The sequence below is a fragment of the Temnothorax nylanderi genome, unplaced genomic scaffold (genome assembly GCF_030848795.1).
Source record: "Temnothorax nylanderi isolate EJ_2023f unplaced genomic scaffold, tnyl_v1.0 TNYL_tig0183_pilon, whole genome shotgun sequence".
Lineage (NCBI taxonomy): Eukaryota > Metazoa > Arthropoda > Insecta > Hymenoptera > Formicidae > Temnothorax > Temnothorax nylanderi.
The window spans coordinates 114,420-128,003 of NW_027249245.1; the positions used below are offsets into that span (position 1 = coordinate 114,420).

The 13,584-nt window shown below is 35.7% G+C and overlaps 3 protein-coding genes across 3 annotated transcripts; 1 reads left to right on the plus strand and 2 right to left on the minus strand.

The window, feature by feature from the left end:
* Positions 1 to 501: 501 nt before the first annotated feature.
* LOC139778429 (F-box/LRR-repeat protein 4-like) lies at positions 502 to 4,074 on the minus strand. Its single transcript, XM_071716353.1, has 8 exons — positions 3,938 to 4,074; positions 3,064 to 3,321; positions 2,827 to 2,947; positions 2,273 to 2,732; positions 1,981 to 2,185; positions 1,535 to 1,892; positions 1,138 to 1,447; positions 502 to 985 (listed from the first exon to the last, which is right to left on the minus strand). The coding sequence occupies exons 2-8, from the start codon at positions 3,310 to 3,312 to the stop codon at positions 670 to 672; spliced, it is 2,019 nt and encodes a 672-aa protein (XP_071572454.1). The 5' UTR covers positions 3,313 to 3,321; positions 3,938 to 4,074; the 3' UTR covers positions 502 to 669.
* A 5,423-nt stretch (positions 4,075 to 9,497) lies between these two features.
* On the plus strand, positions 9,498 to 10,532 carry Arl2 (ADP ribosylation factor-like 2). Its single transcript, XM_071716344.1, has 2 exons — positions 9,498 to 9,689; positions 9,872 to 10,532. The coding sequence occupies exons 1-2, from the start codon at positions 9,625 to 9,627 to the stop codon at positions 10,359 to 10,361; spliced, it is 555 nt and encodes a 184-aa protein (XP_071572445.1). The 5' UTR covers positions 9,498 to 9,624; the 3' UTR covers positions 10,362 to 10,532.
* An 83-nt stretch (positions 10,533 to 10,615) lies between these two features.
* LOC139778438 (uncharacterized) lies at positions 10,616 to 13,294 on the minus strand. Its single transcript, XM_071716368.1, has 5 exons — positions 12,965 to 13,294; positions 12,330 to 12,752; positions 11,612 to 12,119; positions 10,936 to 11,349; positions 10,616 to 10,832 (listed from the first exon to the last, which is right to left on the minus strand). Exons 1-5 carry the CDS (start codon positions 13,292 to 13,294, stop codon positions 10,636 to 10,638), a joined length of 1,872 nt encoding a protein of 623 aa, XP_071572469.1. The 3' UTR covers positions 10,616 to 10,635.
* Positions 13,295 to 13,584: the final 290 nt, after the last annotated feature.

Here is a 13,584-nt window from a genome sequence, read left to right on the forward strand (position 1 = left end):
CACACACACACACACACACACACGCACACACACACACACACACACACACACGTTTATATAATTATTTTATTAAAAAATTACTAACGTAGTTTTCCAAAATTATTTTACGCGAAAGCCTTTTACGGCACTCACATTACGTTTTCAAATTTATTGCATGTGAATAACAGTTATCACTACGTCATAAATATTCGTATGTAAGTGTCCTAATAACTGTACTAAGGCGCTACTAAATTTATTATTATAAAGTATTTCGGAAACGATTGACCGTCTGCACCTATAAATAGAGATATCATTAATTTCAAGGGAACTTTCTCTGTAAATCCTATTAAGTTTCATCGAAATCGGTGAAGTTTAGTTCTGAACCTTCACTTGCTAATAAATAAGACCAGTATTTCGCTGAACTATTCTCAGTAAAAAACGTACACCGTCGCCCAAAAAAGTCAAATTATGAAAAAGAAAAGAAAGGTAAAACTGTTCGAAAATAACAAAATTATAAATAAATATAATCAAATATTTTGTTTTTATTAGATATTAACTTCCTTTACAACCTAATTTGCCACATAATTTTTACAAAGTAAATTTGTAAGTATAAAAATTTAAAAAGTAAGCGTAAGTAAAAAGTAAATTGAGATGTGTCCTAAACTAGTAAACTAAAAACTATTCAAATTATTAGCAGAATGTATAGACGGACACATGCGGATATCTCTCTTTCCATTGATTAACCAATTGATCGCTTATATCACAGTGTATGAGATAAAACTCTTGCAGTTTAGGACATTGTTCGAAAATAACGGAATATTTATCAGGTGTATGAAGTTTATGAAGTTTCACAAGCTCAAAATATATCTTTTTCAAGTTTTTGCACTGCGCTAGTAATTCCAACCGGTGATCAATGAGTACAACATTGAATAAATAAACTTCTTGCAAGTTTTGATAAGAGGAAAGTAATTCAAATAAGCTATCATCAGTAACTGAATAATCGAGTCTGTAACAAACATCATATAATTAGTACAGTACTTTAATTGCAAAGAGAACATTCATGTAACTTTTTCAAAATGCTCGCAAGAGAAGCAAACAAATTTCAATAAAGTATACAATAACGTGTATTTTAAAAGAAAATGTAGCACACACACTTACAGACAAAGGCCCACTTTTCGTAAATTCTTACAGTTAGTGAGGGCACTAATACCCCGAGGTGTAAGATAACGTGCAGATGAATTTATTACTTCCAAGTCACGACACGAATTTCCCAATTCTATTAAAATTGCATCGTTTATAAAGTCTCCCGATTGTAACTCACGCATCCGTTGATTATTTTGCAGTATTTTGCAAAGACGTTGAACGCTTATACGTGTACAAAAAAGGTTTAAACGTTCCAAACCTTCCAGTTTCTCGAGGTACGAAAATCCTTCGTCGTTTATATCAAGACAATGACATAGATCCAATTCTAAGAAAAATTTGTATAAGTTATATGCAATTTACACACAATCTTGACAATTATGTACATATATACTTTATGCATAAATATACATACCTTTCAAATTTTTGCATATCTCTGAAATTTTAAGTAGAGCACGACTGTTAACAGATATGCAGTTACTTAATCTTAAATGCGTTAAACGCATGCCGCAATTATCAAGAAAGTTTACAAAATCCTTAACATCAAAGACACTTCCTGTAAGATCTAACTGTCGCAAATATTTACATCTAGATGAAAAGTAAATAAATATATCGCGCATACGTTTGTCCGTTACAACAAGACGTATGTTTAAAGACGTATGTGTATAGAGTTCAGGGTCCCGTATTAAATTATTGAAGCGCTTATCTACATAACTCATGCGGCATAACGTCATCAAATCCAAGTTCTTTAATATTATTAGTAGTACTTCATCCTACAAAGATAAAATATAAAACTTCAATACACGATATGACATTGCAATAAATATTATTATGAGAAATAGACTTCTTAGAATACTTTACAGGAAACGCAGACAAACTGTAAAGTGATAGCTCCTTGGATTCATCCGAAGAGAGTTTCAAACCCTTGTCATAATTTGAATGACTTTTTAATAAATTATGACACAAGTTTTTCTCTTCATTAGGTTGCAGATAAGCAGGAATTACCTCCTGAGGTACTTCTTTGTGCCTCATATTATTCTTATAAGAAGTCTTCCTTCGTATATCGCTGCAAACAACATTGGAACAAATTAATATTTATTATTAAAAGAATAAAAAATATTTAAAAAATACTTATTATCTTCGATCATAATACCTTTTACAAATAACGCAATATTCTGAGAAATTTTCTTGCAGATGAACTATATCCAAGTGTGCACTTTTTAAATCTGCCGTTAAATTATAAACATCGTCATGGCATGGAGAGTACATGGAGTTAGTTCTTTTTAACACATTTGTTAAACTCTCATTAGCATTTCTAGAAAGAATCAGTTCTGATGTACCGATAAGCATCACAGCATCTATCTTTGTGTAAGATTCAGGTGAACTCTTCTTAAATACTAGTCTGAGCATTTTGGTTTTAAAGTTGCACGGATGCGATAAGGGTGGAGAAAATAATCTTGATGTCGGCGGCACAATCTGAGACGATCCATCCCACAACTTAAACCACTGATTATTATTAGGATCTTGAGCCGAAATTTGAATTACGCTTCCAGGATTATATATTTCGTAAATACAGATTCTGATTGGATATACAGCTTCGTGAAACTCGATATCTTCAAAATAGAAAGTAAAATTATACTCTGTTCTTAACAAAAGAGTATCTTCTTTAACAATATATTATTATTTATTAATTCAAGTATTACATACCAATATAGTTATTTTTGCTCGTCGTCTCCGACCATGTATAAAATTCAACATTAATAATACGTCTTATCATGAAATCTTTGTTTTGCCATGGAGATATCGAAATATTGATACCATCCTCCCTCTATATTAGAAAATCAAAATGTGTCAAATAGTAGAAAATCTTATTGTAACATAAATTTATAGATAGCGATTACTTTGTACAGGACAATAACAGATAATACTAGGAAATACACATACTTTAACATAATTTTTTCCAAAAGAACATGATAGATGAAATAGTTCTCCGTAGTTTGAAAATTTGGGTGGCCCAATTATATCAGGGGCAGTACAAAATATGCTAATACTCTCGTGGTTCTCGCCAACAAATCTCTTCTTCACAAATTGATAGATGAAGTCAACACTATCCTCTTCTTCTACGGATAGTCTGCCGACATAGGGATATCGATTACAACTCTTGCAGTATAAAGGTTGATGATGGGATGTCATATTTTCTCTCTGAAAAAAGACAAAAAATATGGAGAGTAAAAATTCTTGTTTTGTAGTATATGCTAAAATGTAATATAATATCATATTTTTAGCACATTGTAGCATCATATAATTATAGCGGTAAGATTATAATCTAAGTTTATCTTGCTTCCATTCACATTGCTAGTACTGACGTTATAATATTGTCTGCATGTATATCATTATTAATAATTAATTATTTTAAAGAAAATAACTGTTTTTTATATTTTTTTAATATAAAAAAAGTTCTTTTTTATTAATCTGGGGTGCGTTCCAGAACCACGCTCTTAGCAATATGCGGATGCTCTGCCCTTGTTCAACTTTCTGTGAGTAACAAAGATAAAACGACGCTCGAGCGTTAAAAGTGTAATTCTGGAACGCAGCCCTGAAATATCGCGAGATCTATGTTCTTCAACCACCACGTGGCACACACGTGCACGAGCACAAAAGATAAAACAAGAAAATTACAAAATTTAAATTACTCCACAACAATAATAAGTCAAACAAGATGACACAGTGAATAAAGAGGATTACCGTAAATTTAACTCGGAACTGAATAAAAAAATTAATCAGAAAAACCAATTTCTATCGATTTTCATACACTCACTGTTTATCAACAAGGCAGATTTGATTTTTTCCGTATAAAATGAAAAAATCATGAAAGAGAAGAAATGTTGGAACACGTGGCGAGCGCATACTACTTCTGTGTAGGTTCACATCTATATTATATATACTAGACTGCGACTTCCACAAAATACATGGTCCTGAAAAGTGTTACATCCTAAAGATTCAGAATTACTGGAAAGCAAAAAAAAAATACTAGCTAGAGGGTAGAGGTATGGAAGGACACAAGCAGATAGGTATAAGTAGCGTTCTCTACTTGGACTAAACTAGCGTCCTCTACTTGGACGCACATAACACTAAAAGATAACGAAAATAATGTTTTTCTTAAGTTATCTTTTTGATAAAACAAAAAACTGTGTGAAAGGCATCTCTTGATCTTATTGAAAAAGTCATCGTATAAAAAAATACTCTTTCGTCATCTCTTTTATGTCTTTCAATGAAAGCAAAAGCAAAAGAATGTTAAAAATATCTTTCCACGGTCAATCAAAAATAGTTATTATTTTATATTTATAATATTAAACATTAAAACTCATCAATATACCGATCGAAAAAGTAAAAACTTTTTTATTCTGCAGTTTTATTTTGCTTGCAAGATAATCCAGCCCGTTTATTAGTATAGTCACTGGCTGCGTTCAGCAGAGACACAACTGCCTTGCAATTGTTGTAAAATTTAGGAATCTGATTGATGTATGCTTTTAATTTTTATCAGAGCTAAAAGCACACAAATCAAATTTACGAATTTTACAAAAGTTCCAAAGCTGCTTTCTCTGCTAAACGTAGCCATTTTTAATTCTCTTCAATTTTGTAGGGGAGACCGGGGCTAAACAATCCGTTTTTTTTCGGTGCCGATTTTTAACAACAAAATAAATAATTGTAGTTAAAAGTGGTATACCACTGTAAAGAGTGAACCTTTAGCTACAAAATTTATATAGGAAATTTTTGTCTACGTCGCTTTGTTTAACCGGTATAGAGCAAAAACGACAACGGTGGAAAAATTAAAGTCTCAAAAATGCCGGGGTATAACAGTCTGCACTGCATTTTCAATACATATACGTACATCTAATCCTAAAAAAATAATAGGATACATGCAATAATTGTTTTTTAAGAGAAAAATATAAAAATTTATTTAAAATTTTTATACGAAACATTATTAAAAAATAGTTACAAGGGTTCCTCTTTCCGCAGAAGTCACTCGCCCTACTTGTTTCACTCCTCGACGTCCGATGACTCTATTCGGTGTCTGAACGGTTGTAATTCCCGTCTCATCCATATTCCATATGCAGTGAGCCCGAAAATGCCTTGGAAATGCACCCGGACTGCTTACTGACCGATTAGCCCCAAACACAAGTTTCAGGTTTGATCGCCCACGAAATATTAGACATCAACGATAATGAAAAAACTACACTGGATTCGTGTTCAGCATGCATTACTCTTTATAATCACGTACCTCGAGATTTGGAGAGCAAATATTATTGCAGATATTACAAAATTTCCACGCGCAGAAAATGTAACTTTCACCTTTCGAAAACACGTTTGCCCTCGTAAAAATCATAACACGGCAGGTAACCTGCCGAAACTCCGTTGGGGTCACATGGGTAGGGGAGAGTTGGCAATTACCGCGCGGTTGACAATTCCGCGCCATTGTTTATCTCAATAACTATTTGTATTACGCGCCTACAATGATGTTAATATCATAGAGTAACACGAAATACCCCACCCGCATGCGCCGTCAATGCGTTCCGGCCGTCCATGTAAACACAGTGCGCTCTGGAAGCTTCTCTGCTTGCTCGTTGCAATTTTGCTGGTAGTTTCGATAAGAGGTGAGTAACATAATATTTTCATTAGAGAAATAATCCTGACGGATTTGATAAGCTAAAACACTATAAAATTAGGTTGCAAAGTGATTTTAGAAACATGCGTTTCTTTCCTATATATTTTAAGGTTGTAAAGTAAAATGATTGAGTTTGATAATTTCGCGCCCAAAAGGTATAATACTCATAGGTATAACGATAACTGTGTGTTAAGAGTTACCAAGACTGTTTAGTTTACAATGTAAGGTGCTTACAGAAAAGATCGTTGCTTAAGTTTTGATTTGAATTTATAATGATCGTTATTTGTTAACGCATTCACTTATTTTTATATGTAGGTACCTACTAGACAACTAGACGATATTAATGCATACATATAAAAAAAACATTTTGTTATTGTGTTCTACTTCATGTCACTGGCTGAAGCCAGAGTAATTTTTATAGGTACGGCTTTATTAAACTGGGCACGATTTTATCAGACCTGGTCACGATATTATCAGACCAGTTTGATAATACCGCGTTTTCTCACTTTTTGAAAAATTATTAATATTTTAGTTTGTGTTTAACTTTCAACATTATTGGTATGATATATGGATAGCCAAATAAATGACCTATCTAAAACTGCACAGTTTGTTTTTTTGAAGCATTTCTGAGCTTAGATATACGCTTCGGTTCTTAGGGGCTCGGTAATTGCCAACTCTCCCCTACTATAAGCAGCGTTTACAATGTTAATAGCGAGTTCGCACAATATACAGGTTCCGAGATATTTGATTAGACGTATTTACCCCGTAGACGTTTTAGCCCCGGTCTCCCCTACATATAATCCATCCATTCATCCATCCATCCATCCATCCACACATATCTAAAAAAGGCATGTAAAGTCGATACTCGAATTTATTAAAGTTTATTGTTGTCTCTTTTCCGCGATGCTAACTGGTTCTCTCGCTGCGCTTACTTCATGAGCAGCTGTCATATTTTGACAGTTGTGTGCATCAAGAAGTTAATATTGTAATAGTGATAGTATAATGTTAAAGCTAAATAGCGCGCGCAATGAAGTGCGCGTCTGGTATGTGTAGTGTTATAAAAAACTAATATTTGAATTTTATTAACAATTTTAAGGTGATGCTGGAGTCGTCTGTTTTACCGGCATTTTTTGCCGTCACGTAGCGTCGTATTAATTTGACAGAATTAAAATTCCTTTTTCACAACACCTCCACGGAAAGTTCGACTTTCCATGCCTGTAGAGAGGGGCGAAAGCGGTCAATTTCACGCCAAGGCGGCATAGCGGGCGGAAAGTAACCACTTTCCTCCCTGTTTAGCGGGTTTACAGATTTGATTTTTTCCGTATAAAATGAAAAAATCATGAAAGAGAAGAAATGTTGGAACACGTCCCTGGCGAAAATTAAGAAGCTTTATAAAGCGTTGACAACCGTTCAATGAGGGTTTTTTGAGAGTTTATACGCTTTCAAACTTTATAAGAACGCTTACACAACGCCGTTGGATTTTGAACGCTTTCAGAACGCTTATAAAACGCTGTATATAACGTTTCATGAAAGTTCTGAAATGCTGAGGCAACGCTTTTCAGAGAACGCTCAGTAAACGCTGCGTGCAGAGAGTTTGCTGTCAGATTTTTCAAACGCTTTTCCCAACGCCGTAAGACAAGCGTTTTCAATCCGTTCAGCAAACGCTCTTCCATGGCGCTCTACAATGGCGAATTGTAGAGGCGCAGTGAACGATTTGTAAGGCGTTAACGCAAACGGCTTGGAGACGCCAGACGCCCAAGAAACGCTTTTCCCGACTCCGTAACACAAGCGTTTTCCCTCCGTTCAGCAAACGTTCTTCTAACAATGCCGCTAGGCGGCGTATCTTTCTCGCATTTAAAATACATCCAGCCGTGTATATAAGCAGACCCCCTGCGAGGCGAAAAGCAGATTTTAACATTTAACGCTCTTTACGCCGTTTCTTCTAACAAAAAGAGTAAACGCCCGTTAAGCTCAATAGAGGCTGCACGCAGTTTTCAATGATGAAAGCAAACGCTTTCGACTTATCAGGGCTGCGTTCGAAAACGTCACCCGAGTGCACACGAGTATACTCCCTTCTCTTTCTATCTCAGCGAGTTAGGAGAAGGGAGTATACCCGTGTGTACCCGGGTGACGTTTCTGAACGCAGCCTAAACGCTTAACAGAGGATCTCTAAATGTTTTAAAGAACTCTCAGCAAACGTCATACGTCATGTAAACGCTGTGCAAACTCTCAAAAACGCTATATACAAACGCCTTTCAAACGCTGCAGCGTTGCAATTTCCGCTCTACGAACTCTCTACTGACCGTTTCTAAACTCTCAACGAACTTCCGCAAACGCTCACGTAAACATCAAAAAAACGTTTATAAAACTTCTCATTTTTGCCAGGGTGTATCTCGATGAAAAAACATTTGTAAAGTAAAAAATACCTTTCTAGGAGTAAAAATAAGACTCCTACTATCATTTGAGTATCTTACATCTAGATTTACTATGCGTTAGGCGTAGATATTCAAGTATTTCAAATTTCATGCACTTTTGTCTAAGATTGTACCTCCGATACATCCTTAAGGATGTAGAGTCGTACAGTCCTTGCTAAAACTTAAACTTTCAATAAAAGAAGACTTTGCATATACCTATATGTCAAACAACTCAAAATTTTTTATATGTTAGAAGGGATTACCGTTAACAGTTTGAGTATGATTTTTTGTTATTTAAATAGTTAGTATTGTTTAAACAATTAAAAAATTGTTTTGTTGCAAAAAATTTTGAAACCTAAAATACAATATCAATGATGTATGTTTTACACATAAAAAAAGTTTAAGAAATATCTTAATGGTTTATTTATATTTTATTTATATTTACAGCAAAAATGTCGATTCTCTATAAGGGATAATGTTAATTTTATCAACTTTAAACTTAAATACATAACTCTTAAATAACTTCAAAATTTTACAGAGTATTTTTAATTTAATTTAGAAACAATTTACAGCACTTTCTGAATATATTTGAAATACCTCCAATATATCCTTAATTACAATAACTTTTAAACCAGTAAGAGAATTGTGCTGAAATTTTACACATATACTTAGACGTAATAATAGAACAATCTATGAAATTTTTAGATTTTTGGTAATGCTTTGAGATGTCACCCATACATCCTTAATAGGACCTTTTTATGTTGCCCTTAAAATATATATTTTAAAAAGAAAATTATTTTTTAGGGCAAACCAGGCATGCTTGATACGGCACCAGTCAGGACCTTGCCAGTTTGCCCTAAAAAATAATTAAATATTCTAAACTGGCGCGCCTGATAAGGCAATAATCAGGACCTTTTTGAGTATCCCCTAATACACAAATTTTCAAAGGTCAATTAATCTGATATTATTAATATAATATCTATAATAAAACATTGAGGGCCTTTTTTATTTGACTAATATTATTATTGTAGAAAGTACAATTCGTCTTCTTTCATTATATAATATTAAAATTTGTTTTTAATAATTATATTTGAATTAATAAATATAATATATATATATTTACAATTTTATTTTTTTAACCCGTCTCGACAGTCGATAAAAACGATATTTCCAATTATCCTTGTACTTATCGGGCTTGCTTGATAATTGCAATAATTTACCCAGCAGGGTCGTCTTTAATGGTACCTCGTCTGCTCGTCGGTGCACGATGTTATCTGTGGCGCTTTGTGCGCGCAACTTGTTAAATATAATAAAAAAGTGTTGGAGGTTAGAGACGTTTCTGTCAAGCTCGTCGAAATTTCACGCACATTTAAAACATTTATCCGTCAGCGATCTGAACATTGTGGAGCAATTAATGGATTGACAATGGGTCTGTTAACGGTGCTGAAAAAATTGAAGCAAAAGGAAAAGGAGATGCGAATTTTAATGTTGTACGTATTCACATTTGTGTACCTATTTTATATATTCAGCCTGTGGTTAGTTTACGCGTTGGCAGGTTAATAAGTGTTACGCTTAACTGAACTTACGACGCGTCAAATAATTGAGGACAATAATTTGAAAATACATGCGTTTCGTCACTTGCCTTTTCAACAACGCCGTGTTACAATTTCAGGGGCCTGGATAATGCAGGCAAGACGACAGTGTTGAAGAGGCTCAATGGCGAACCAATAGACACCATATCGCCTACGCTTGGTTTCAATATCAAGACACTGGAGCATCGCGGATACAAACTCAACGTATGGGATGTGGGTGGACAAAAATCATTGCGCTCCTACTGGAGAAATTATTTCGAGTCGACGGACGGGCTTGTCTGGGTGATAGACAGCGCGGACAGAAGGAGACTGGATGATTGTAAAACAGAGCTGTACAAGCTCCTGCAAGAGGAGAGGCTGGAGGGAGCGAGTCTCCTTGTGTTCGCGAATAAGCAGGATATGCCTGGCGCATTGTCTGCAGCTGACATAGCCGACATTCTGGAGCTACCTAATATAAAGACTCACCATTGGCAAATTTACAAGTGCTCCGCCGTGACGGGCGAGAATCTAGTCGACGGTATTAATTGGATTGTTGATGATATTGCAGCGAGAATATTTTATATAGATTAAATTGAATTTGGATGTCGATACTGTTTACCTCATTAAATGCAGAAATTAGTGCTTGACAAGTTTTTGCAAAATGATATTGATGGTGTAATCTATACTGTAAAAACGTGTAACATAGTGTTATAAGGAGATTCTCTTTCAATCATTTATTACATAATATAATGTACATTTTTTCAAATATTTTTTTATTTATATTTTATCCTCTCCAATATTAGTTTTTATATTTCTTGTATTTTTTTGTTTTTTGTTTGTCTCACTTTCTGCTTTCTTTTTTTGTCTATTTGGCGGTCTTAAGTTTTCTTTTCTTCAATTTTAATAATGCAGCTGTCGTTTCCGGGTACTCTTCTAAATAGAATGATTTTAACAGTTCTTGATCGACAGTGTTATGCGGCCCTTCAAATGCATTCATAATCTCATCGACGAGCGACGTCGAAAGTTTCAGCTTGAACTTATGAACTAACTCCATAAATTTTGCTGCAAAAAGGAGGAAATTTGTTTTTAATTTTTTTAAAGGTACAAAAGATCATAATTTTTTGTAAATTAAGTAGGAATCCGAGATAAATTCTCGCGAACGTGCCTCGCGATATTTTTTTGTCTTTCAGCGACATCACGAAGAGGCCAAAGTTGCGTCGCAGCCTCTTTCGTTTCGGCAGCATCGCTTCGTAATTCGCTCTCTTCAGAAGTATTCGCCTGACGTTCGGCCCAACGAGCTGATAATTGCTTAGAATACCACCCAACTTGACTGCGACCCACGGTCTGAGCTTTTTGATCATCTCCAAGCTGTGAAGAACATCCTTACTCGCCCAAACGTTCTCCAAGTCCAGGAGGCGTAAAGCACTGTCGGGCGATAGCTGCGGGGTGATCGCGTGAACTAGATCTGAAGCACCTTGTGCTCTTAAAGGGTTGTTTCCCAGGCGTAATTCTTGGAGCGTACTATTTTTCGATAGAGCTTTTGTGATGGTTACAGCGTCGTCTTCGGTAAATCTATTCCCTACGAATCGCAAAAAATAAAGTAGCATTTGTCTTTGGAATTTATTTCAACTGATTGTTAGACGTTCATATTTTAAGATACTTTCTATTTCGTTTTTAAATTTTATACATCATAAAAACATAATGGAATGTGCACGAACTTTGAGAAAGTTGAGCTATCTCGATTTTAAATAAGGAAGCTTATCTCTTATAAAAATTCTTCTTTTATTTCTATTATAATTGTGCGTGAAAACATTCTTTCTTATAACGTGATACATATTTACAGCTTAAATCCAGCTTCTCGATGTTCCGCGAGCGTGATAATAGTTTGTAAAGATGAGGCACGCATTCTTTATCAAGTGCGTTCCAAGATAAATTCAGGGAACGCAGTGTCGCATTTTTCTTGAGCCCATCGACCAGAGCTCTCCATATTTTTGCATCGTACAGAGAGTTCCAGGATAGGTCCAGATGCGTCAAGCCTTTCGAGTGCGACAGCAGATCCCGCAGATTTTCCGAGCACGCCTTATCCAGGTGATTGTCGGATAGATTAATGCTCTCCAAGTCTTGATTATCAGATAACGCGGACGCGACGTATTCGAAGCCTTCGTTCCCGATGTTGCAGCTGCTGAGATCGAGGGTCTTCAGGGTTGTGTTCTCCGATATCGCGTCGGACAAGTTTTTTGCGCCGTTCGTGCCAATTCGGCAACCCGATAGTGACAAGTCGGTTATCGTGTTGTTTCTGAGCAGTAAATCGTTTAGATGTCGGCACGCGTCCGCGGACAGTTTATTATCCTGTAATGAAATATAGCGATTAGTTGAAAAAGAAGATATTTTTATTAATCAACGCGAAGTAATATATTTGCATCACAATGCCAAAAGTTCAAGAACTTGTTTCCAATCTGTAGACAAATTTCAAACAGATAATCCACCATTTTTGTAGTATTTTGAAGATATTTAGGATTTTATGCAATTCGTATAAATTGTCAAGCTTGTTTGTCGCACCTTCAGATCCAGTTTCCGCACGAAAGTGTTGTCGGCCAAAGCGTCGCAGATCACTCTCATTACCGGCGACCCGAATCCATAATACCGCAGATTTAGGTAATCGGTCATGAGCATATCCTTCAATGGGCCGATCGGTCTCAAACCCATGCGTTTTGTCGTGTCGTAGAATTTCTGCACGCCATCCGCGCTGTAAATCGGCGGGCGTTCGCGTAACAGCCAGAAAGCCGGCAGCAATCCGGGATCGTTCGGCACCATATACACCGTATACGGATTCACTAATTTCAGCTGAGAATCGCTGATGTATATCTCGCGCAAACATGGATGAACCGAACTCTCAGTGGATACTCTGTCACTGGTGATATCTTCGTCTTCCGGCGTGATCACCGTCTCCTCAGACGCATCGTCGTCTTTCTTCCGTTCAACCTACCTTGCACATCGTAGCACTTGACTAGAGGTTTCCCAAAGTTAAAGGCAGATCGGCCCTGTCACTTATTTGCATTGCGGTAGCTTAATTATTGGGATCGCGACATATCTAATAAGATCGAACTGGGAACATCGAAATGTCGAAAAATACAGGACATTCTGTATATATGTTACTGAAATGTTAAGCTACCAAGCTACCACGCTCAAGTTACACGGATCAGATGCCGCAGCTGTTTCTTCTCCTCTTTAGCCTTGATCGCCAATTCCTTCGTCCTTTTCGCCCCAAATTCCATCATAAAATTAGCCAATATGTCAGTCTCATCGATTATTTCTGATTCCGCTTCGATGTCTTTCCTTTTCTCTTTCACGGCTTCGGACTCGTCTTCTGACTCCGTTTCGATGTCTTTCTCTTCCTCTTCCATAATATCATCCTCATCATATTCAGTATCATCTTCATCATATTCGGTCCACGCATCAGTTTCTTCATTCTGCAATGCTTCGACAACATCTTCTATATCTTCTAATGTCTGAGCAATGTTCATGGACTTATAGAAGGTTATTTATAATTATATCTCAATCGCTATCGTTAATTATTATTTCGACATGCAAATCTATTTTGAATACAGAATGCACGAAAATTGTTCTAGCATATTTTTATTCTGTCAGTCGCAAAGAAGAAAGTATATCGGGACATTCTAGAAATCGCTATGGTTTAAAGTTTTAAATACTTGTGTGAGATCCATTTTTACGAGTTGTATACTTCTTACTCGTTCACGAAATTGGTGATATACCGAGAGCTTGTATAAATATAAATATCATCGTATCAAGACAT